Source organism: Oncorhynchus nerka, linkage group LG17 (genome assembly GCF_034236695.1).
Source record: "Oncorhynchus nerka isolate Pitt River linkage group LG17, Oner_Uvic_2.0, whole genome shotgun sequence".
NCBI lineage: Eukaryota > Metazoa > Chordata > Actinopteri > Salmoniformes > Salmonidae > Oncorhynchus > Oncorhynchus nerka.
In genome coordinates this window covers 20,435,172-20,461,787 of record NC_088412.1, presented here as the reverse complement: position 1 = coordinate 20,461,787, position 26,616 = coordinate 20,435,172, and the positions used below count along the sequence as shown (strand labels likewise).

At 43.3% G+C, this 26,616-nt stretch overlaps 1 protein-coding gene across 3 annotated transcripts in view; it reads left to right on the top strand.

Annotated features, from left to right (window-relative positions):
- Positions 1-1,051: 1,051 nt before the first annotated feature.
- LOC115144864 (protein shisa-like-1a) overlaps positions 1,052-26,616 on the top strand; it is a 45,422-nt gene continuing 19,857 nt past the window's right edge. Inside the window, exons 1-3 of one of the 3 annotated variants that reach the window (XM_065003053.1) lie at positions 1,052-1,357; positions 22,843-23,028; positions 26,097-26,310. In XM_065003053.1, coding sequence (XP_064859125.1) covers positions 22,962-23,028; positions 26,097-26,310 — 281 coding nt within the window. In that variant the 5' untranslated portion in view covers positions 1,052-1,357; positions 22,843-22,961. Of the gene's footprint in view, positions 1,358-16,022; positions 17,548-22,842; positions 23,029-26,096; positions 26,311-26,616 lie in introns of those variants that run through there. The other 2 variants (XM_029685961.2, XM_029685962.2) reach the window with 2 other exon arrangements.

Here is a 26,616-nt window from a genome sequence, read left to right as displayed (position 1 = left end):
GTCCACTGCTTCTGAGATTCAATCCAAAGCCATCCATTGCGTGTGTGTGCAGGTGTGTGCATGTGTGACTACACGTATGTGTGTTGTGTGTGATTCATTTCCATTTGCAACGGAGATTAGATTATAACTCTCTCTGGGATGCAAATTAACTGTGGGGAATCGAGGAGGAGAAGAGAGAGGGAGAGCGAGGGTGTGGGGAGAGAGACAGATAAAGACTGAGAGGGGAAATAGAGAGAGAGAGAGACAGCTGTGATAGAGAGTGAGATAGAAACAGATAACTAATTCACACAGGATTCCCAGTATGTTGCCTGAAGAAGAAAAAGATGCTGGGCAATGTTTATATAATCCCCCATTTATTTGTTTATACTTTTTCATACTGACAAGGACGATGTCGGACAACAATAGAATGTTCATGATTTAATGTGTGCTAAAGCCGGTAAGATGATTTACATTTTATACTGAGCCGTTGACAGGACTTTAAAACATAATACCGCATTCATGACTACCTCGTTTGGTGGATATAAACGTACAGGCTTTGTTACTGGCAATATCTTTCTGATATAAAGAAAAGGCAGGAAAAAGAAGACGGCATGCCAAAGTTGGCGGGTTTTTGTCTTGGTATGAATGGGATAAGAGACAGAGGCAGCGGTGACAGCAGCTGACCCTGTGGCTTCTGTTTCAGACAACATGTGAGGAATGCCATAACTCGCACACTGAAACACACGCACAAAAGCAAGGGAACGCACACGCAAAGCAAGACAGAAGCCCCGTTTATACCTTGTGCTAACATGCGTGCCGTGTCTGGAAAATGTCCACATTCGATTTTACCCACATTTTCAGACAGGTGTAGACGATTAAAATACGCATTGTGAACTTATTATGATCCCGATTTCACAAGTGTAAACAGACTAGATCAAGAAAAGATCAGGATGAAGAACGCATGTAAGTGTCAGGTATAAACGGGGCTAAACAGTCACCCTAGTGTGAACACTGCTTGCTTACACTCCTCTCTCTTACTTGCTCGCCACTAGCTCTCTCACTCACGCAGTATCGCTTCATCTCTCTAGCTCTCTTCTCTCTCTCTCTCTCTCTCTCTCTCTCTCTCTCTCTCTCTCTCTCACACACTCTATCGCTGAGCTCTAACCGGTTGGATACAGTGCAGAGGACTTGAGGAGAGTGCTCTTTTCTTCTTTGGCATTTCCTTCCTGCCTCTCTCCCTCACGCGCTGTTGATTTAGATCATGTCCTTAGGGTGAGGATGTATTTGTGTCAAGCTGCAACAAAGGAAGAGTAAACAAAGAGTAAACATTTACTGAACGGAGGAACGGGAAAGACCCTTCTTTATAGGCTCAACAAAGGTGAGTTGAAAAACTGGTCTTATAACTAGTAGTTCTCTCTTTCTCTCTTTCTGCTCTGTGTGGACTTCTTCTTTTCACTATAAAAGTGTGTATTTCCATAGTCGTGCAGGAAGACACACATGAGCTTGTATGGTTTTGTGTGATAGTTTATTATGATAATAATATTAATCATGTATTCAGATTTAAAGCACTATTCATTATATAAAGAAATCTCAAAGAACTGTAAAGTAAACAACAACAAAAAGCAAGCCATTTAAAAACAACATCATCATGTTGAGTAGATCTACAGTCAAGAGACTGAAGGATGAGAAAGTTCACACTTACTACGTCAAACGACACACTGTTTTCATCGTTGAGGGATGCCTGCCTCTTTGGTTGTGAGGACTGAGGAGAGAAGTTACACTCTGGGTTGGGTTGTAAACATGGTGTGCTCTCTTATTGTCTGATATCCAGGTGGAGTGTTTTCTCTCTACCATGGTAGCAGAGTGAGCTCAGTGTAAGAAAGGCGAGGGCAGCAAGTTCTGTCTCTCAGCTTTCCCTTTACATGTGAGGCAATTAAGGCAGATTGGCAGTGGCTGTCGGTGGGTAACCTGGAATCAGGCGCGTGGAGGTGCGTTGAGAGTATTTAGAGAGGAGAGGGACAATCCCTTTGTACATCACAAAAAGCCATCTTCTCACTGACTAATGATTTAGAATTCACTAAAGAAATTAGTTTAAAAAACTTTGGGCATACACTGGTTGAATAGATGTTGTTACCACGTCATTTTAATGAAATTGCATTGAGCCAGCGTGGAATAGACATTGAATTGATGTCTGTGCCCTGTGGGTTGCAAGTTTTTGTTTGAGTAAACGTGGCCAGAGGCATCTTGTGTGTGCGTGTCTGTGCGTGCACGTGTGCATGTCTGTGATTGTGTCTGCGTACAGTGGCCTTTGGAGTATTTTGAGGTAATGTGTCCATTAGGGCTAATGCACACAGTGCTGAGCCTTCACATTTAATGACTGCAAACTGGGAAATGATTCAGGCATGGCACTGAGAGCATGTAGCATATTCCCTCTTGCATTTTAGTTGATGGATGCATTTCAGCATGCTTACAGGGTGGCTTTACACAGTAGCTCGCCTGTGGGTCCTTCTCTGAGAACACTGTTCTCTGACGTAAGGGAAAGTGATTTAGTGAATGGAAAAGTTTACATTAAATGCTCTGAGGGGGTCCATGTTGTAAGTGATTATGAATTCACTTGTTTTAATTAAACAAGGGAGAGGATATATAGGAACACACACTCGGTTGGAACATGGGGCAGTATATAAACATACCCAAATGAAACTGCCTATTTCTCAGGCCCAGAATCTAGAATATGCATATAATTGTCAGATAGAAAACACTCTAAAGTTTCCAAAACTGTCAAAATATTGTCTGTGAGTATAACAGAACTGATATTGCAGGCAAAAACCTGAGGAAAATCCAACAAGGAAGTGCCTAAGAGAAACGAATCTCCCTGTTGCATTGCATGCCTTCCCTCCATTTAAAGGGATATCAACCAGATTCCTTTCTCTATGGCTTCCACATGGTGTGAACAGTCTTTAGACATAGTTTCAGGATTTTATTCTGAAAAATGAGCAAGAAGGATCACATTGCGTCAGTGGATGGCTGGGAGCTAGCAGAGTTTTGCATGTGCAACAACTTGGAGCACACATTTTCTCTCTCTCTCCTATTGAAAAAGCTACGGTCCGGTTGAAATATTATTGATTATTTATTGTAAAAACAACCTGAAGATTGATTATAAAAAAACGTTTGACATGTTTCTACAAACTTTACGGATACTATTTGGAATTTTCGTCTGCCCCGTCGTGACCGCTCGAGCCTGTGGATTTCTGAACAAAACGCGCCAACCAAATGGAGGTATTTTGGATATAAAAATCATCTTTATGGAACAAAAGGAACATTTATTGTGTCTCGTGAGTGCAAACATCCGAAGATCATCAAAGGTAAGCGATTCATTTTATTGCTTTTCTGACTTTCGTGACCAATCTACTTTGCTGCTAGCTGTTTGTAATGTTTTGTCTGCTGAAAGATGTCCTAACATAAACGCTTGGATAGCTTTTGCTGTTAAGCTTTTTTGAAATTTGACACGCCAGGCGGATTAACAACAAGCTAAACTGTGTTTTGCTATTTTGCACTTGTGATGTCATGAAAATTAAATATTTTTACTAATTTAATTTGAATTTTGCGCTCTGCAATTCAGCGGATGTTGATGAAAATGATCCCGCTAATGGGATGGGTGTGCCAAGAAGTTTTTAAAATGAGGGGGGAGATTTTTTTTAATGAGCTTTGCCTTATTTCTGTTACAGCATATTGGGTGACTGTCATTCATATTCCATTCACCCAGTTCAATGTAACATCGATAGATTTATGCTACTGGATGATACTCAAATTTCCCCTGTACCCATCATGAGGTTGCTACAACCTAGCCTATGAATTAAAGTTTACATCGCAGGTGCACAGGTCGAGAACTTTGAGTAATCAAGGTGACAGACAGTGACACATTCAATACCGCCTTGCAAACTCTTGCCTGCATCTAGCTGATCTAGGGTGTAATAATTAGTCCAACAGTTGCAAATGAGAGTTTCCATTGGACAAATTCAGGTATGTTTATCCCCGTTTCGTTCCATTTGCTTCCATTTAAGAACAGTTTTTCAACAGTATCTGCAGAATGAAAAATAAAATGCAGAATAGGTGGCAGTAGACAGCGCCAGCAGTAGATCCAGCAGATGTACTTCTCAGGCTTTAACATGAAAGAACTGGAGGAAGTAGGTCTGATAAAGGCTAAAAAAAGCTTGGAGTGTCATGACTCTGTTAATGTCTCACAGGCTGTCACACGTCTAACCCTGTCTGTCTGGGCAGCTGTTGAGCCCTACAAGGGTAGGTGTCAATTAAAAGCACTCAACATAGCCTCAATCCAATAGGGCTATATCAACAAATGTCTTTCATTTGACATTTTAGTCATTTAGCAGACACTCTTATACGCAGCAACTTACAGTTAATACATTAATCTTAAGATAGCTAGGTGAGACAACCACTTATCCCCTATCAGCAAAGAAAAGTGAAAGGTTTATTTAATTGTATAAGCTTTTTATGGTGGGGGGGATAAGACTGAGATGTCTTTTTTAAGATAACACAGACAGGTTATCAGCATGCCAAGTCTACAAACAAACCATTTAGATGGTTAGCTAAGAAAAAAACTGTCAATGACTTTTAATAAACATCTGTAGTCGAAATTCGCAGAATACCATATAGAATATCAGTCTTATCAAGTTATCTCTGCATAAAGTTCATACGGAGTTCCCCATTTCTGGGCTGGGTCTATGAGTCTCTCTCTCTCTGTCTCTGTCTCTCTCTGTGTGACTGACGGAACCAGGCAGGCAGCCTCAGTTCATATACAGCAGTCGGTTCCTTGACATTGCCTTTGATGTTCCCCCGTATCCAATTCCACTCAACAGATGATCATCTCTAGCAGGAACCTAGCAGGAATATATGTATAATAGACTCTCATCTCATCAGCTGTATTGTGTATCCTCTGTGTCTGTGGGCCCTCGGGGCCTTGTATTTAAAACCATTAGACGCCAGACGCAGTAAGCTAGCGGTCTACCCTGTAACACTGTCAAGTGTAATATCTGATACTAGGAATAGAGAACTCTATGCATTCAGACACCGTTTACTGCTGTGTATTACCATGTCTGCTCAATGGATAAAACAGTGCAAATTAAAAGCTTGTCGTTGTTGTTTACTCCATATAAAACCACATTCCATTAATCCATTAAATGCATTCATTAAACTGAAATGTCAATAGTGTTGATTTGCTTGTAGTCACCCTTCACTACAATGTCATTCCATCAGTATACACATTAACATTATTTGTGGGTGGTTGCTTTGTCACCCAACACGAGGGTAGAGTCTCTCTCTCTCTCTCTCTCTCTCTCGTTGTGTATTTAAGCCTTGCTGAAATGAGAAGCAGGAATAATAAAATAAAGAACATGATGTTGAAATTCAGAGACATTTTCACCCACTGGCAGTTTTGAATACTAATGTACTGTGTGCTTCTGTGTTAATGCTCTGTGTACAGAAGTGCATCTTTGGGTCAACAGAACATGCATCACATTTTTAAATCCTATACTGCCTGGCTATGGAAGTATTGACCTATTGATAAACACTATTTAGAATTACAATAATGGCTGCACTTTGCTAAATGGCGCATATAAACTGTGCTAATATTGGTACACTTGAAGCCTTCTCTGCATTTTAACACAATCAGACCGAGAAAGCAATTAATCTGTGATGCCATGAACTCACCATGCTCCTACCATTGGCAAAATGTCTTGATCCATACTACAAAAAACTGTATGGATCCACAGGAGCAGGAACTCAATGTTCTGAAAAGCCCGATGTCTGAATCATACTGTAATGAATGGCTCAGCTCCCCATCGTCAATACTCATTACTTGCTCTACCTGCCTTTGAACAATTGCTTGACTAGTGGATCTGACCTTTGACAGACCAGTGTCACAGTACACCCTATACCTGTATTAGAAAACAGATAATGACAGCTCAGTAAGGAGGGGAGAGTGGGGAGGCAGGGGTGTGTCTGTCCATATAATAGACTTAAGGTTCACTGACCTATGCTCAGCCAGTAGGTGTATACAGAGGCGAATGCCACCAGATCGAATGAAAAGTGAATGAGGGAGGAATGTCAATGTCTGACACCTGCTGTTCGTGATTACAGGTGAACGTGTTAGCATTACGGCACGAAGTCCCCCTAGCTGCCTCTTTGTCTCAACTTGACCAAGCGTCAGGACAGGATGAACTCTTCACCCCAGATAAAAGGATAATGTCAAAGCTGTGACCCTGATGCCTCTCTAGTGTCTGACCACATGCAATGTGACAGCCAGGTGACCGAAGGGAATATGTAACCTCACCTCACGTCCACCATCAAAGGTGCCAGCTCATTCCCAAGAATATCATTATCTATATTGGAGAAAATGGACTGACCTCTAAGTCAACATCACTCAGAACACGAGTAGTAATATCCAAGGTTTGGGTTTAAACAAACCATGAGAGAGTGGATGCAATTACCACCCATAACTCACTGTCCTTGCTCAGAGGGACAACATTTCTCTCATTATTTGTTCATTGATGTTCAGTGGTAACATCATCTTTTTACCCAAGCTGTTCATATCTGCAGTTTAGATTCCAATGCACGAGGCATGTTCAGGACTTCCCCCTATTCCCTCTAAGTGTCCGTTGACTGTCGGCAGAGTGACTCACCAGAGCAGTGGGACTGGAACGATAGATTGGTATATAGTTCTCAGGGTTAAAAGTGGAGCAAGGTGTACTTTCCTTCTTTGACAATGTTCTCATCTCCATGTGGTCTGGTGTGAACGTACACTGACAGACAGGATGGCACAGGAACAGAGGGAACCACAGATAAAAAAAAATGTAAAAAGGTGCATCCGTAAGAGAGTCGATTTTTGTCTCTTTCTGATCCAGATCCACTGATGTATGTGGCAGCTGCTTTTCATAATCAAATTATATTCATGGAAAACTGCACAAAATGACACTGAGAAGTCTGTGCATTAGACAGAACATGTGATATTTCTACCGTAGTAATGTCTGTAGTAATGACTGTAGTTGTGTGTATTGGCCTTGTTGTCTGGGATAAAGATCGAGGGAATGTGATTCATTATAAGATCTGTTTTTTTTTATGACTCCTGATATCTGGAACAGACAGTATTATAATGAGCCATCTTCCCCACCGTTAACAATAGTAATATGAATAATAATACAAATCATTTGGTGGGTGCTTATATTTGTCCTATTTCGCACATTTACAAGTGTGAATTAATATGCATGTGTGAATTGGAAATGTGTTTTTTGCATATCCCAACTCCCCCTGATACACCTTCAGAGCGTTATCATTCATAATTGTTGCAGAATCCAGTTAGTTTTACACTGAAGTTAAGAAATACTTTAATTGTTCTTAAAGAAAGTTAAAAACTCAAAAATACTGTCGGAGAACAGCAAAAAAAATATCTAAAATTGCCACAAACACTTAGCCTATTAGCTAAACAGTTAACCTCTACACAGTAAGTCACATTAACTGGGATCACAAACTACAATTGTATACGAACAGATGGATCTGTTAGCAGAAAAAAAAAATATTTTTTAATAGATTTTAAGTACAACCTGCAATTCTACACATTTTGCCATGACTTATGCTATGTTAATATGATATCTGAGTGAGAGTAACTAACAACATCAATGGGGGCCCCATGGTGGTCAAGGCCCCTGAGCACCTGCCCTGCATGCCCAGGTCGGTAATTCAGCCATGATTACTAGAAGTTTAGATAGCTGTCTAGACTCATTTACCAATCAAAAATAGTGTAACTGACATGGACTAATTGAGTGACTGTCAGTGTGTGACATATAACAAGAGGAAAACTGCTGATGCACAACCAAGTTTCGAAATTGCACCTCGTGTATTCTACTATTTCAATCAACCATATGCACAAAATGTTAATGTAATGAGATTTCAGATTTTACCTCACAACGATGAGATCTCATACCCATTTTGTATGAAATCCTGCAAAAAGTAATCACAATGGAATTCAGCTAATATCTAAGTGCCTCGTGCAGGGCTCTCCAACCATGTTCATGGAGAGCTTACCATCCTGTAGGTTTTCACTCCAACCCCAGTTGTAACTAACCTGATTCAGCTTATCAACTAGTTAATTATTGAAATCAGGTACGCTAGATTACGGTTGGAGCAACAGTTGCTCTCTAGGAACAGGGTTGGAGAGCCAAGTGTATATTTCAAATAATATTTTGAGAAGGGACAGAATTTTAGTTAAAATGAAATATATTTTTTTAGAGAGCATGCCAGAATGGAATGGGTCAGTGTGCTTCATCACGGTAGCATGATGAACTACAGTCTCTATAATGCTCTGTAAGTATATCCGGTTTATCTTACTAAATACGTTCCTAAAGCTAACACTATGTTGTCCCATCTTCTTATTAATATATGATGTCAGAAGTGCTTTTGAAATCACAGTACGTTACTTTTCTATAAAGTTCCATCACCTCACCTTGACTGAGAAGGTGAACTACAGAGCCTTCAGAAAGTTATCACATCCCTTGACTTTTTCCACATTTTGTTGTCTTACAGCCTGAATTTGAAATGGATTAAATGTATATATATTTTTATATTTGCCTACACACAGTACCCCATGTCAAAGTGGAATTATGTTTTTCAATGTATTTTTTCTTTTTTACAAATGAATAAAAAATGTAAAGCTGAAATATCTTCAGTCAATAAGTATTCAACCCCTTTGTTATGGCAAGCCTAACTAGGTTCAGAAGACAACATTTGTTTAACAAGTCACATAAGTTGCATGAAATCACTGTCTGCAATAACAGTGTTTAACATGATTTTTGAATGACTACCTCATCTCTGTACCCCACATATACAATTATCTGTAAGGTCCCTCAGTCGAGCAGTGAATTTAAAACACAGATTCAACCACAAAGACCAGGGAGGTCTTCCAATGCCTCACAAAGAAGGGCACCTATTGGAAGATGGGTAAAAAAAACAAACATTGAATATCCCTTTGAGTATGGTGAAGTTATTAATTACACGTGGATGGTGTATCAATATACCCAGTCACTACAAAGAAACAGGCGTCCTTCCTAACTCAGTTGCAGGAGAGGAAGGAAACTGCCAGGGATTTCCCCATGAGGCCAATGGTGACTAAAACAGTTACAGAATTGAATGGCTGTGATAGGAGAAAACTGGGGATGGATCAACAACATTGCCGTTACTGCACAACACTAACCTAAATGACAGAGTGAAAAGAAGGAAGCCTGTACAGAATAAAAAATATTCCAAAACATCCATCTTGTTTGCAACAATACTGCAAAAAATGTGGCAAAGCAATACACTTTTTGTCCTGAATACAAACTGCCACTCTCCATATTTGCAAGCATAGTGTTAGCTGCTTGTAATCGTTAAGGACTGGGGAGTTTTTCAGGATAAAAAATAAACAGAATGGAGCTAAGAACAAGTCCTAGAGCAAAACCTGGTTCGGCCTGCTTTCCACCAGACACAGGGAGATGAGATCAACTTTCAGCAGGACAATAACCTAAAACAGAAGGCCAAACCTACAGTACACTGGAGTTGCTTACAGAGAAGACAGTGAATGTTCCTGGGTGGCTGAGTTACAGTTTTGACTTATATCTGCTTGAAAATCTATGGCAAGACTTTAAAATGGTTGTCTAGCAATGATCAACAACCAATTTGACAGAGCTTGAAGAATTTTGAAAAGAATATTGGGCAAATATTGTACAATCCAGGTAAGCAAAGATCTTAGAGACTTACCCATAAGACTCACAGCTGTAATCGCTGCCAAAAGGTATTCTAACATGTGTTGACTCAGGGGTGTGGAAGTGAGATATTTCTGTATTTCATTTGGAAACATTTCAAAAAACATGTTTTAACTTTGTTATTGTGGGGTAATGTGTGTAGATGGGTGAGAAAATATATTCAAAATATATTCAATCCATTTTGAATTCAGTCTATAACACAACAAACTGTTGAATAAGTCAAAGGGTATGAATACTTTCTGAAGGCACTGTGGCTGTGTCTCTGGTCATTAACCCTCCTGCTGTGTTCCGGTCGAATTGGACCGATTTACAAGTTCTTTCTCTGAAAAATGTAGTTAATGTAATCTGATTGTCATAAGGTTCCCTGACTTTGTCCACACAGGGCATCTGAACACACAAAATACATTTAGATGATTTTCATTACATTTTGGGTGCTTTATTTAACTTTTGTACGCCTGTGGTGTTCCCAATCAAAAATTACCAGTCATTAGAAATTAATGGGTGAGTCTACAATTAGTGTATAAAATTGAGTTCAGGCACATGCCCATTCATCAGATGGACACAATTCCTCTCCCAGACCCCCACATGCATGTGTGTTTGAGCACACAGACACACACACACCCCACTCCCCTTCTTGGCTTCCATGGCAACCCCCACGGGAACCTTTCCCCAATATAATTTTTTCCCCCATGGGAACCACACCTGTTGACATTCTCACAAACAATTGCAACATTGTTTCAATAATCTATAGAACTTTTCTCGCAGCTCTGGTATATAAAGCTTTTTTGAGGCCTTGCTCACAATTCATTCTGTGGCAGCACAATGACCAAACAATATATTGTATGTGAGGCTCTTGATCATATCTTTGATCATGACACTGGTAAGGAGGAGAGTCCATGTTAAACTTTGACACAAATTAGTCTGTGATAAATAGCACAATATGTTTCATCTGAGTATTTGTTATAGTCAAAATCATCCATGCATTATGCATACTTATCCATACTTTTTAAAACTCAAAACGAGATGTGTGAGCTCAGGTCAATGAGGCCTACAGGCCATGAAAGAGCAAATAGAAGTTCAAAACTTGTTATGTTCGCAAGAACTTAAGTTGATAAAAATATCTAACAGAACATCAGGTGATAATGTATGTATTATTAAGAGGACAGACAGGTTAAGAGGACAGACAGGCTCAGTAATGAGGTGGGATTCCTCAGTAAAGGCCCAGCCACCCAAAACTTCACATGACAATGTCTGGATACAGGCTCTAGCTGGAAGAGCTCTCCTCAACTCTCCACTTTTTGGACTTAACAGTCCGTATAACCACCTGCCAAAACACCATTAGTGTTTGAAACCAAGAGTAGCGTGATAGAAAACAGATATTCTCTCAGAGCAAGAGTGATTCCCAGAAGCAGTGTTTGTGTGTGAAGCATGTGTGTGACCTTTGCCCAGTGACCTCTGTGACCTGGTGGAGTCTGAGCTCTCTGGGTGTATATCTTCTGCGGTGTCTCTGTATCTTGGTTTAAGGAGGGTTATATGCTGTGCCAAACCCAACACTCCTCTACATACACTTCTGATAACAGGATGTAGTACCCTTTTTGGGCTTGTTAGGGACTTGATACTCAAGCTTTCTGCCCATATAAGACATGTCTATGTCCTGGAAAGTTTGCTGTTATTTACAACTTTCATGCTAATCACATTAGCGCATGTTAGCTCAACCGTCCCGGTATAGGGACATCCTGTATATTAAGGGAGATTGATGTCAAGGCATTCATCTCAGTCAATATGTTTATTGTTAAATTCAGTTACAGTATTTATAGTTTGGGCAAGTAGTCTGACAACCACAATAGCAGGACTAAGGCTATGGGTGCCCAGAAAAATGTCCTCCAGAGAGATGTCCTATCCCTGTATGTGATCTTTGATATGGGCAGACAAGACAGTATCTCCCAGACACAACCAGACTGTTTGTTTGGATTCTCTGACACTGTGCTTTGGGCTGAACAAATTTCTCTTGGACTGCCACCACATCATCCTCTGACCCTAACCTCTAAATATACTCCTACCCCAATAACCTTATGGACAAATAGCCAGATAGGAATTTAAAATATGGAATCCAACATCACAGAGATATTAATGCAACATTAATGAAAATAAGAATCATCCATAACTACTGGATGATATTAATCATTCCCTAATGATTTATTACATCAACACTCTCAATGAACATATCAGTAGACAAGCATGCTGTTTATGAGAATGGCTTAGTGTGGGTACATCTAGTCTACAACACATGTTGGTGCTCAGTGAAATCTTTCATTCTAACGAGACATCATTCTAAGAAGATATTCATACTTAAAACTTCCTATGTGTTTCCATTATAAGCAATGCTTCTAAGATGTTGTATAATTTCAGCCAGTAGTTTTGAAAGTAGCGCTCACGAGCCAAATGGGTCCCACGAAAATGGTGTACTATGTCATCCATTTCATATAATGTATTTTTTACAATATGTTACAAATTTGTAAGTGCCAGACTGCATCTTTAAAGCTAACCACAACAATACAAAAAAAATACAGGCAGCCAGACATGAGTGTTGACTATCTGACTGGTGGCAATACAGGCAGCTGCTCCCTTTGTGTTCATCGTACTCCACTTAGCCTCACTCAATTTGGCTGATCTCTCTCTCTCTCTCTCTCTCTCTCTCTCTCTCTCTCTCTCTCTCTCTCTCTCTCTCTCTCTCTCTCTCTCTCTCTCTCTCTCTCAGAGAAGTGGACCATAGTATATAGTATTTTATATCCTCTGGGAAGCATGGGCTTTGTAGATAGTAGAGAGAAACAGATAAAAACTTGGAATATGATAGGGGTTCTAATAAATTCCAATCCCCAATTTATTTTGAGGACCTTGATTGTATAACGAATTCAAGTTGTTAAACTCCAGTGGCAGGTTCATTTGAAAATCTCTCGGCTGATTGTATATTTGTATTACTGAGTGAGCTTGGCACCAAAAGGACATCATCGTCAGTTTAATTCTAATTTGTCCCAGGGAGTATTCAGATCAGCTCTGCTTAAAACCGCTGGGTGGCTTTTGCATGTTGCTAATATATCCCTTTGAATGGTTCATGCATGTGGATACGTCTTAATCAAGTTATGTCTGTATCCTATTTCCATCACTTTCAACTTGCCAATATCATTTACATTTACATTTACATTTAAGTCATTTAGCAGAAGCTCTTATCCAGAGCGACTTACAAATTGGTGCATTCACCTTACGACATCCAGTGGAACAGCCACTTTACAATAGTGCATCTAAATCTTTTAAGGGGGGTGAGAAGGATTACTTTATCCTATCCTAGGTATTCCTTAAAGAGGTGGGGTTTCAGGTGTCTCCGGAAGGTGGTGATTGACTCCGCTGTCCTGGCGTCGTGAGGGAGTTTGTTCCACCATTGGGGGGCCAGAGCAGCGAACAGTTTTGACTGGGCTGAGCGGGAACTGTACTTCCTCAGTGGTAGGGAGGCGAGCAGGCCAGAGGTGGATGAACGCAGTGCCCTTGTTTGGGTGTAGGGCCTGATCAGAGCCTGGAGGTACTGAGGTGCCGTTCCCCTCACAGCTCCGTAGGCAAGCACCATGGTCTTGTAGCGGATGCGAGCTTCAACTGGAAGCCAGTGGAGAGAGCGGAGGAGCGGGGTGACGTGAGAGAACTTGGGAAGGTTGAACACCAGACGGGCTGCGGCGTTCTGGATGAGTTGTAGGGGTTTAATGGCACAGGCAGGGAGCCCAGCCAACAGTGGAGTTGTCAACCGTGATGGCGAGATCATGGAACGGGCAGTCCTTCCCCGGGAGGAAGAGCAGCTCCGTCTTGCCGAGGTTCAGCTTGAGGTGGTGATCCGTCATCCACACTGATATGTCTGCCAGACATGCAGAGATGCGATTCGCCACCTGGTCATCAGAAGGGGGAAAGGAGAAGATTAATTGTGTGTCGTCTGCATAGCAATGATAGGAGAGACCATGTGAGGTTATGACAGAGCCAAGTGACTTGGTGTATAGCGAGAATAGGAGAGGGCCTAGAACAGAGCCCTGGGGGACACCAGTGGTGAGAGCACGTGGTGAGGAGACGGATTCTCGCCACGCCACCTGGTAGGAGCGACCTGTCAGGTAGGACGCAATCAGCAAGCGCCGGAGATGCCCAACTCGGAGAGGGTGGAGAGGAGGATCTGATGGTTCACAGTATCGAAGGCAGCCGATAGGTCTAGAAGGATGAGAGCAGAGGAGAGAGTTAGCTTTAGTAGTGCGGAGCGCCTCCGTGATACAGAGAAGAGCAGTCTCAGTTGAATGACTAGTCTTGAAACCTGACTGATTTGGATCAAGAAGGTCATTCTGAGAGAGATAGCGGGAGAGCTGGCCAAGGACGGCACGTTCAAGAGTTTTGGAGAGAAAAGAAAGAAGGGATACTGGTCTGTAGTTGTTGACATCGGAGGGATCGAGTGTAGGTTTTTCAGAAGGGGTGCAACTCTCGCTCTCTTGAAGACGGAAGGGACGTAGCCAGCGGTCAGGGATGAGTTGATGAGCGAGGTGAGGTAAGGGAGAAGGTCTCCGGAAATGGTCTGGAGAAGAGAGGAGGGGATAGGGTCAAGCGGGCAGGTTGTTGGGCGGCCGGCCGTCACAAGACGCGAGATTTCATCTGGAGAGAGAGGGAGAAAGAGGTCAGAGCACAGGGTAGGGCAGTGTGAGCAGAACCAGCGGTGTCGTTTGACTTAGCAAACGAGGATCGGATGTCGTCGACCTTCTTTTCAAAATGGTTGTGAAGTCATCTGCAGAGAGGAGGAGGGGGGAGGGGGAGGAGGATTCAGGAGGGAGGAGAAGGTGGCAAAGAGCTTCCTAGGGTTAGAGGCAGATGCTTGGAATTTAGAGTGGTAGAAAGTGGCTTTACCAGCAGAGACAGAAGAGGAAACTGTAGAGAGGAGGGAGTGAAAGGATGCCAGGTCCGCAGGGAGGCGAGTTTTCCTCCATTTCCGCTCGGCTGCCCGGAGCCCTGTTCAATATCAATCCATATTCAATGAGAAGTCAAGCTTTACAATATTGGTCTAGTCAAAGAAATGAGGAAACCTCAAATATGTTAGTGCTAAATGCATATTGCTACAGTTGCCACAGATTGATTTTGAGATATTGAGATATTCTAAGACATAGAAAATATTAATTAGCCATGTGACAATATTATTTCATCCCATATGTGTTCAGGCTCAAAATAGTTGTTTTGAAGCCTTTGGAAAGAATATCACCACAATTACCCCACTTCTAGCCTTTCCAAACAAAAAGAAACCCACTTTTCATGTCTGCCCTTGAGGATTCTGACGAGAGAAGAATGAGCTGTGTGGGGGATGGGGGAGGGGCAGCGTTTTCTCCCCACAGACACATCTCAACAGGCCTCCAGCTGAATTGAGTTTGATTACAGTGCTGATTCCTCTGATTTTGTCAACTTAAAACTGTAATCCTTAATTGAAACAATAATAGATGGGACACCCTGCCTGTGTTGTAGTGATAGCTGAGGGATGGGCCTGGAGAAATGTAAGATATCCATTATATCAAAATTATAGTTCACTTTGTTTACAAATAATGTTTACATATATTTTGGGTTCTGATGTGGTGGGACAGTTAAACTAAGCTCATGAGGCATTTGTGAGTTATATTCTTCAAGAGTCAATTAGTATATATAATTCATGTATATGTCCAAAAAATGTATGTAGCAACTAAGGATTCTAGCTTTAATTAATAGACTGTTACAAGCCAAAAACTATCCTCCCATGCAGGCAGGCACACAATAAAGTATCCCAGTAAAGTAGCATGGGCCACACTCACCACAAACACAACACGCTCCCTGGCATGGTAACCCTGCCGTGTTGTTTTATTTTTTTGGGATTTCCTGTTCACTACCACAGATGCTAATTACTCACTAGATAGAGCAATAACCACTCCCCCCCCCCCCCCGTCTCTTTTGTGAGAAAAGGTTTCCCAGGCAACCTCAAGCCGCAAGTTCACTTGCATTTGCACCCTACTGCCTTGTGTTTATTTTGAGGATATTCATCTTTTTAGAAAAAGGACTGAACTACATCCTCTTCAGAGCCGTCACTACGGGAACAGCAGGTATGATGTACACAAGGCACCTCGAATTTGGGGGCGGGGGGGGTGCTTTTGATATTTCAAGCATGGTAATTTAGACGGGAAAATAAAATGCACTCATGCCAAATAATGGCACCTCTACAAAGGAAAGAGTCTTATACATTTATACACACACACAAATATATGCACGCATGCACGCACACACACACACACACACACACACACACACACACACACACACACACACACACACACACACACACACACACACACACACACAGAGACCAGAGCATGAAAGCACAGCACCGGACGGTCCCCGTTAAGCTATTTGATCATGATCTGCTGTCGAGGCTTGTGTGTCAATTACAGTCATTAGATCCCAGCGTTACTACAGCTATCAAATGTTGGCTCATAACGGACCACAGCACAGCCTCTAGCTGAAACTCTAAAGTCATAAAACTGGAATAAAATCCAATTCATTCGGATATGAATTCATAAAGAGCATCAATCAGACCATCAGTGAGACCAGGACCTGATGCCTGGAGACGATAGCTGACCGGAATGCTCAATCTTCTGTGACAGCTAATCTTATTTCCCCACAAACTCACTCCTCTTGTGTCTCAGGGGACAGATTGGCACAGTAGTATTGTACATTAGGATGGATAGACAGAGGGCTTGCAACCAAAAAGGCTATTTGTGTGGCTATAGGAAATGAGGAGACATCAAGGCTAGCGCTCCATGCAGGCATTTCAACGAGACAAATACAGGGGAAAAGTCAGTGATGCCCTACATGCTGCACTTCCTAGGCTGACAATACGGTAAATGAGTCAAAGGAGTTGAAGTCATTTCCTTGGATTTAACAGCTGAACAGCCATTCAACAATAAATCAAATAGAAATCTATATCCAGAAGGGAATATTCTGTCTAGCCCCGCAAAAGATGCAAACGCATTAAATGAACAAACTCAAGAGCAAACAAAACAACATTTTTAGAAAGCAAAATGTGTCACTGGCTAGAAGCAAATGTTTGATTAAAAACAAGAGAGCGTAAGAATGCAATAAGAATGTGTCTTTCTCTCTATCTCGTCGGAATTTGCAAACAGACTGAAACCTTCAGTAGTTTCTTATCAACCAACTGACAGATCTGGATCTCCTGTCTGGTAGTAATGCAGACTTCATTGTGCATGTGTGACATGGTGAGGTTAGACCCAGGTGCAGGGAAGAGATCAGACAAGGAATCAGCGGTTAAGGATAAACATAATACTTCATTGAGAAATGGTAAGGATCATAGTAACACTGGGAAAACACTGGGTAACACTGGGAAAAACACTGGGTAACACTGGGAAAAACACTGGGTAACACTGAGAAAACCTCACTCAGGGGACAAACGCACCCGGCACATAAATCAAGCCTCAGCAAAGGACAACAGAAAACACACCTTTTTAACAGGGAAATCATAATGAGTAAATAGAACACACCTGGGTGTTATTAATGTTTACAGGATGGTCTCTGCCGCAGTATCCTGCAGTATCCTCTCTTCCAGGAGCTGATCCAGCCGCGGAGCCAGGTTGAAGTCCCGAACGAGTCCCGGATCCAGGATGTCCCGGGCAGGCACCCACGCCCACTCCTCGGGGCTGTAGCCCTCTCAGGCCACCAGGTACTGCCTCCAACAGACACTAGACAGTGTAGGTTGGGCGACCATCGACAAGTCGAGGGGGCTGAGGGGCAGGTGTGGGGGGAGAGAAGGAACTGGTCCTTACCAGCTTGAGACGAGAGGCATGGAAGGATGGACAAACTCTCATATACCTGGGAAGCTGGAGACGATAGGTGACCGGGCTGATGCGACTGAGGATCTTGAATGGGCCTATGTAGCGTGGAGTGAGCTTCCACGAGTCCACCTTTAAGGGAAGATGACAGGTGGACAGCCACACTTGTTTACCCAGTCGGAGGAGCCGGAAAGGTCTTCGGTGCCGGGTTGCCTGGTGTTGGTGTCGTGCAGATGAGAGGAGCAAGGAGGATGAACGCCTCGGCTGATGGCACCCCCGCTTCGGCCTCTTGTTCAGAAAACAGGGGAAGGGAGGAACCCGAACTGACACTCGAACGGCGACCGGCAGTGGGATGTGAGCAAACTCCATCCAGGCAAGGAACTTGCTCCAGTTGCTGGCCTATGTGGAGACGAAACAGTGGAGGAACTTCTCCAGCTCCTGGTTGGCCCGCTCCGTTTGTCCATTCGGCTGTAGGTGGACCCCGGAGAAGAGACTCACCGCTTCCCCCCACATTGAGCAGGAGGCTTTCGAACACCGTGCGATGAACTGGTGCCCACAATCCGAGATAATGTCCCGCGGAAGTCTGTGTAGTCAAAAGACATGGGTAATCATGAGATCAGCAGTCTCCTTCACTGAGGGCAACTTGGGTAAAGCAATGAAATGGGATGCCTTGGAGAATCGAACAATGACCACCAGGATAGTGGTAAGACCTTGGGATGGAGGTAACCCTGTGATAAAGTCTACGGACAGGTGGGACCAGGGCCGGCTGGGGATGGGCAGAGGTTGGAGCTGTCATGACTTGCTATGGGCACAGGTGGAACAGGCCGCAACAAAGTATCTCACATCCTCAATCATGTTGGGCCACCAGAATCTCCGCCTCAGGAAGTCCAGTGTCTGATTAACCCCTGGATGCCCAGATTATTTAGAGGCGTGTCTCCATTGTAACACTTCAGAATGGGCTGATCGCGGATCATAAAGTCTGTTAGTGGGGCCCCACCAACATCAGGTTCTTGGGTCTGGGCTTGTCATAACACAGAAGCCACAATGCGGGAGCTGGGGATGATTGGCTCGGAGTCCCCTCTCCTCGTTAGACACATCGTGTTGGCGGGACAGGGCATCAGCTCCAAGGTGGCGCACAACAGGGGTAGGGGTTAACGGTTCTTAATCATGATCCTGCTCAGCGCTCCTCCATAGCCTAGGCAGGGACATAGAACTGCATCCTTCTTTCCCACCAAGAAGAAACCTGTACCAGCTGGGGATGTTGAGGAGCAAACGAAACCTGGCTCCAGCGACTCCCGGATGTATTTGTCAATGACTGCAGCTTCAGGGATTGAGGGGGAGTAAAGACAGCCCTGGGGAGGGTTGGAGCTGGGTAGGAGTTATATGGCGCAGTCGTATGGACGATGAGGAGGGAGGGTGGAGGCTTGCCTCTTACTGAAGGCCTTCCAGAGGTCAAAGTATTCGGGAGGGAGAGCGGAGAAGTCCTGGTCTTCAATGTATGCAGCGCGGCACAGCGAGGTTCTAGGTGGGGCTCTTAGACATTTAATCTGGCAGTTCTTACCCCAGTCTAGTATGTGTCCCGTGGACCAGGAGCGTAGTGGGTTATGTAGCGCTAGCCAGGGGTACCCTAGGATAAGGGGGTTCTCGGTAGCTGTGATCAAAAGAGAACTAAGAGTGATTCACCCATACCTTCAGTAGAATGGGCTTGGTCTGATATTCCACCTGTGCGGAGCCTATGGGGCATCCATCGAGGGCTTGAATCTGCAGAGGGATGGGACATTTCACGCAGGGGATTTGTAATTCTCTGGCGAAGTCTTGATCAATTAAATGATCTGCGGCCTTGGAGTCCACAAAAGCTTGAATCTGGTGCTGGCGGTTGTCCCAGTGGAGGGTTGCAGGTAGTGACAGACGGTGACTGGGTAGCCTGGGGTAACTGCACAGCTTGTCAGGGTCTCCCCTTGTCCTGGCGAGCCCTGGTGTTTCCCGTCAGTTCTGGGCATGTAGCATGGAGATGGCCGAGACCGCCGCAGCAGAGTCAGCAGCTTTCGCGCATGCGCCTGTCACGCTCCTGTGGGCTCAGGCGTGTGCGTTCCAGCTGCATGCGCTCCTCAGTGCTGGGTTCGGGGGGTTTGGGGTGCTCAGGAAACCAGGATAGTCAAAAGGTGGTTGTTGATCCTGATTTCCAGCGTTATCAGAGACTCGAGGTCCTCTCCCAGTTCCCGAGAGGCCAGTTCATCCTTGATGGAGTTAGACAACCCCTGGTGGAAAGCGGTGACCAGTGCCTCCGTATTCCACCCACTCTGGGCGGCAAGGGCGCAGAACTCAATGGCGAAGTCAGCCACTGGTCTGGCCCCTTGGCGGATGTTGAACAGTCGGCTGGCCGCTTTTCGTCCTCCGGCAGAGTGGTTGAAGCTCTGCAGTGAAAGCTAATATGGAGCTGCAGGATGGTGGCTGCTGCTCCCACACCATCGTAGCTCATGCCAGAACCTTGCCTGAGAGTCGAGCGATTATGTAGGCATTCATGGCCCGATTGGTGTGGAACGAGGATGACTGTAGCTCAAACACCAGAGAGCACTGGGCGAGGACCCCCTTGCACTCTCCCAGGTTGTCGTCATACCGCTCGGGGCTGGGATCTTGGGTTCCCTGTGCAGGTTCCCTGGAGGAACTACGACGACAGCTGTAGCACTGGGTGATGAGACTTGGACATTGGCTCCTCCTGGGTTGAGGTTGGACTGTGGTTGGAGGAAGTGTGTAAGCGCCTGGAGGGTTTCTGATATCTGGAGGAGTTGTTATTGCTGCCGCCCCAGCTGTACTCCTTGGTGGTTTACAACATTCTTGATCTGGGTGATCTCTGCTGGTTAAATGTTGTGGGCTGAAGCTTGCTGTGACATGGTGAGGTTGGACCTAGGTGCAGAGAAGAGACCAGACAAGGAATCAGCGATTAAGGATAAACATAATATTTTACTGAGAAATGGTAATGGAAGGATCAATGGGAAAACAAGTCTCACTCAAGAGACAAGCGAAACCGGCACATAATTCAAGCTTCAGCAAAAGACAACAGAAAACACACCTCTAAATAGGACACAGCTGAGTGTCGTAAATGTCTCTAGGACGGTCTCTGTGACCCTCTGGTGACACGTGGAAGCATGACAGCATGCAGGAGTAATTGGTAACATTTCCTGCTCCTGTTTCTTTCTCTGTCCAGCCCAGAAAAAAATGCAATTTGTGCATAATACTGTAATAGATTGAATATGGTGTTCTGCCTGCTCCTTAATTTGTGCTTAATTTGTGCTGCTCCTTAGCAAATTATGCTTACATTGCATAATATTTGTTCAGTTTTTGTTGTTGTTTTTAGAAAGAATGGCTAGAATATTCTGTCATCTTGCGTTACATCTTAGGACAGTCTTTAATGAACATGCTGCAAACAGCCTGCTGCCCATTCATTTGTGTAACATGTCTGTTCACATGTGCAGTACATGTGTACAAATCCGGAGAATATATTCTGTGTGTGTGTTGGGAATAGGGGTTCTGCTTCACTTACATTAAGCTCATTATGTAAACCTTCTGTCTCCACATCAGATTCTTTGTTTATCAGAATAAATGTCTGTTTACACCATGTAGACTTAAATAGGACAGCCGATGACACAAAGGGGAGATTCCCCATTTTAAAAAAAGATTCAAAAGGCAGAATTCATGTAAAACCCTGTGAAAGACAGCCTGGGGAGGAGGAAGGAGGATCTTTCAGAGGATGGGAATCCCTGGCCACGAGTCACATGTTGTCTGACAGAACCCGATACCTTCATCCTCTCTCTCTCTCTCTCTCTCTCTCTCTCTCTCTCTCTCTCTCTGTCTCTCTCTCTGTCTCTCTCTCTCTTTCCCTCTTTCTCTCTCTCTCTCCTCTCTCTCTCTCTCTCCTATCTCTCTCTCTCTCTCTCCAGAAGGCAGAGGAAAAGAAAGGAACGGCTGCCCTAACAAGCTCAGTCTAGAGAGACTCTCTGACTACCTCCCTGAGGAGGAAAGAGCTATTAAAGACAAAAACTGAAAAAACCCTACAATACTGTAATGGCACAAACAGTATTCTTTCCATACTACACTATACAGTATGGCGGCCATCTGGCTTTGGTTGTGTTCCAACAGTACCTATTGCCCCTTTCTTGTCAGGGACATACATGCCAGGGCTAGATATACTGCACCAAACAGGACCAGATATGGGTAGATTGACAGAAATCACACAGAGTGATAGAGACCAACAGCCTCAGCAGACAGACATCCACATTTTCTGCATCGTCAATGTTATGAAGCAGGAACCAGCCTCACCAGGCTTTCTCCTCTTCCCCCTGGGAGATGTAGGATTCCTCCTAGCTCTGACAGATGTAGCTACACTGCTGATTAGTGTTTCTGTATCTGTATCTCAGACGAGCAAGAGGAGATTGTCGCACTAAACTAAAACCCTTCATGGTTATTCAGAGTGTTTGATGACTAAGTCTGTGGTTTTACATTTCACAATCTCAGATTAACATCAAATCCACAGGAACACACAGTGACCAATTGCACTTCATCCTTAACTTAAGCATAAACAAGAGGCAAAAACTTGTCCAAGAGCAGAAACAGTCCTCAATTCTCACTAAGAAAAAAAAGAAAAGGAAAAAAAGAAGGGAAAAAAAGTGTGCCTCCTAAGCCATTTATCTCACTAAGCCACAGTGTACGGATGTTGGACAGGTTTGATAGAGTGGTGCGATGCTAATGGCAGCCACGACACAGGCCTCGCGGGTGACACTCTGTATTTAAACGAGAGATTTCCTCCATGAACTGCTGTGATGCATCACTACAAGCAGACTCATCGAGAACAACCTCTGTAGCCAGACAGGGTCCTCTTCTCACTTTGTATGATTTATCACTAGGTGAGAGAGTCCCAACACAAGCACTCCTATTGATCACAACTATTTGAAGGGTGAGAAACACTTTTTCAAATGGTTTTGGTCCTTGGTGAATGGTGCAAGGCGCAATTGTCCAATCAGAGAAAATAACCTGTGGTTAGAGTTATGTTATTTGATCCAAAGATTCTATACTCTTAGTTTCTGTAGCCCTTTTTTGACAGCTGTTGATATAGTTCTTCCACAACAGGCTTTATATGTACATACATTTAATGAAATGAAGTGATTCATTGGTTCTCTTGTTGCGTCCAGGTGGCTCACCGGATAGAAGCAGCAATGTGATTGTTTGGGTCAGAGAGCAGATGATGTGCTGGTACAGCTAAAGCAGAGAATCTCCCCTCCTGTCCTCTGTCCTATATGAGGACCCGAAGATGACTGTCACCAGCCGGCAGTCCTTCAATGTCCTGACGGTCATCTTCCTCCTGCTGTCCACCGCAGGTCAGTGCGGCTTTAACCTCTTCGTTATGGTGTGTGTGTGTGTGTGTGTGTGTGTGTGTGTGTGTGTGTGTGTGTGTGTGTGTGTGTGTGTGTGTGTGTGTGTGTGTGTGTGTGTGTGTGTGTGTGTGTGTGTGTGTGTGTGTGAAGATGGCATTTTATTGCTGTCCACCGCAGGTCAGTGCGGCTTTAACCTCTTCGTTATGGTGTGTGTGTGTGTGTGTGTGTGTGTGTGTGTGTGTGTGTGTGTGTGTGTGTGTGTGTGTGTGTGTGTGTGTGTGTGTGTGTGTGTGTGTGTGTGTGTGTGTGTGTTTGTGTGTGTGTGAAGATGGCATTTTATTGCTGTCCACCGCAGGTCAGTGCGGCTTTAACCTCTTCGTTATGGTGTGTGTGTGTGTGTGTGTGTGTGTGTGTGTGTGTGTGTGTGTGTGTGTGTGTGTGTGTGTGTGTGTGTGTGTGTGTGTTTGTGTGTGTGTGAAGATGGCATTTTATTGCATTCAATGTATCTTCACTTTCACCTTTTTTAAATGTGTGATTTTGTTACTTATGTGTTAATTGGGCCCAAAACGGACATTATTCAAGCATATTTGTACATTTAACATCAACTTCATCCTCAACATTTCAGTAGTTTGTCTTGTCAATTTCAGTGTTTTCGGGTGTGTTGGTTTGTGACTTGAAAGGTGGTCTGTTTGAACAGTGGGGAATAAAATGCTTGGAAGAGGTAGACTTGCTATATTTTCTGCAGGAAAAGTTTTGTTTTAATAACCTTTTAGCATGGTCTGGGTTTCAACCTCTTTAAAAACATCTGTTTTATAGCCTAATAAATATTTATTGAATTCTGACCATTTTTATCAGTCAAGTTATTATTTGAACCTCTTGATATGCACAGGGTATGGCCAGCTCCGTCACAGTGTTTGTGTTTAAGTGTGTAGTCTTTTCCCATAGTTGCCTGTGAGTCTGGCAAGCGAGACTGGTGTATGACTGTCTCAGGAACTTTATTTTGCATGGTAAAACATCATTGTTGATTACTGCATTTGTGAAACTCTGTCGGTACCCTACAAACGTTATCTTGATTTTTTCTTTTTCAGCTCACATGTTGAGGTTATAAACGTAACAATAGAGCCAAACTGCTTACTGTCATATACTAAAGTTGTAAAGGTGTTAATGTAATTAACAACATGGCAACGTTTACGATGATTTCCTAACCAGAACCAGCTGTTTCCCATCTAATAAGACTGAGACTGCCTTCCCCCTGGTCTGCCTCTCCCTAACTCTTTAAGTCTTGCATCATTAGAGGACTTTATGGTCCACTTCTGATCCCGAGCTGCTCTGCTTCCTTATTGCCAATTCACCCTACTATTACCGCTGACCCCTCCTTTATATCCTGTCAATTATGAGATTAGCTATAGGATCAGAATACCAGAGGCGGAGTTAGATGGGAATATTTTTGAATAAATAATGCTGTCTTTCCAATGTCAGTTTGGGATTGATGTTTGACCTTTTAGAAGTTACTGGTTTGATTTATATATCATCTTCACATTTACCTTTATCTTGCAGTGTACAGTTACAGGTCTGGTCTGTACAGGTTTGAGAAATTGTCCCTGAAAGTGTACACAAATGACATCTATATTGTTCTGTGACATCTGCAAGCTCCTCTTTTCTATCAGTTCAGTACAAGTATATGAATTACAGATTTGAGTGCTGACAAAAATTGTATTTCAGAAGCTTAAGTGGCATATATCTATTTGTGAGAGGTTATTTCACAGATAAAGAAGGGTAATGAGATATGAATTGCTGTGAGTGTGAATGTACTGCTGTGAGTGTGTTTGAGTGCACACACTTTTGTGAGAGTCTACATACTATTAAACCTCAAGATGAAGTTTTCCTTTTCTCATCAAATACAATCAAATTTCTCTTATTTCCTAGCAAAGATACAAGGTAGAATAAAGAGCCAATTTCTCTGTCTCTCAAATCAATCTCTGACTTTAAACCTCCGGAGTAAGGCTTCATTACAGCCTCCCCACTCCTCATTCTACTTCCCTGTTCAGCATGGACGCAAAAGCCTGACAATTAGAGAGAGTCGGAGGGAAGTCAATTCTAGCTATCCAGCCAGCCAGTCAGTCAGCCATTCAGTCAGCCATTCAGTCAGCCGGCCCAGAGTGAGGCAATAAGCCAAGCTCATTAGATCTGAGTGTTCTCCCCTTTCAAATGACCAATCTGTTCCTGCTTGGCCTGCATAGGATTAGATAATACCTTTACCATCAGCAGCAGAAATATATAATTACCCCCCTCTCGTCCTCTGTCATTGCTAGTGCAGGCAGCACTCACTCCCTAATGCTAGAAGGGCTTTCCCCAGCTATGCTATGGGGCACGATTTTACCTGTTATTATATTATAATAAAATATTTTAAGATGCCAAATTGTTAATTGTCAATCCTGATCGGTTGCGACGGTGTCTGTCTAACAAGTGGTGTCTGTCACACACACACACACACACACACACACACACACACACACACACACACACACACACACACACACACACACACACACACACACACACACACACACACACACCATAACAAAGAGGTTAAAACCGCACTGACCTGCGGTGGACAGCAGGAGGAAGATGACCGTCAGGACAAGTGGTCCACAATGACATATGATACAGACTTAATCATTATCTCTGGTCTGTTACAATGACAGATTGGTAATTGGTGATCATCTACATGAGTCCAGTCTGCCAAATGATGTTTCCATGACTCCCATCAAAAAGAAACACCTCTCTGGTTGACTCAATCCTTCAAATGTATAATCCTTCTACAGATATTAGTAAATGCCTGTTGATTTCTGTTTGGTTTTCCATCATTTGCAATGTAATTGAAATCACAACAAGCTGAATCATGATGTTCCCAATCATTATAATCCATTTATCAGATTTGTAAAACAATTCAGAAAAATATTTTACCTGACAAAGTGTAAGTGCTTTCCAAGAAGACTACAGTATTAGACTCTCTCTCTCTCTCTCTCTCTCTCTCTCTCTCTCTCTCTCTGTCTCTCTCTCTTCCACAGCTCTATCAGCTAATTTCAGAGTGTGTGAACCATATTCCGACCACAAGGGGCGCTACCACTTTGGTTTCCACTGCCCTCGTCTCTCTGACAACAAGACCTACATGTTCTGCTGTCACCACAACAACACAGCCTTCAAGTACTGCTGTAAGGAGACTGAGTTCCAGACGGTCATGCAGGTCAACCTCACCACCACCACAGACGGCTTCAAACACAAGTGAGTCCTATTCAGGTTTTGGCGGTGTATATATGGAGTGGTACTGTTCCTTGTCTGTTAGTAGGCTAATTATTGTGATTCTATTATACAGTGTGCTGTTATTATAAATTGCTACTTACATTAGGTCGAGCGGATACCTTAAGAACATAGAAAATGTTATCCGCAAGGAAACAGACATTAGCTTTTCACTCACAATTGAGACATTTCCACAGAGAAAAAAATCCCTGGCCTTTAAATGTTAGTGATTGATAAGCTGTTAGCTCCCTTGACAATATCCCACTCATTGACACCATTTGACTGGTGCTC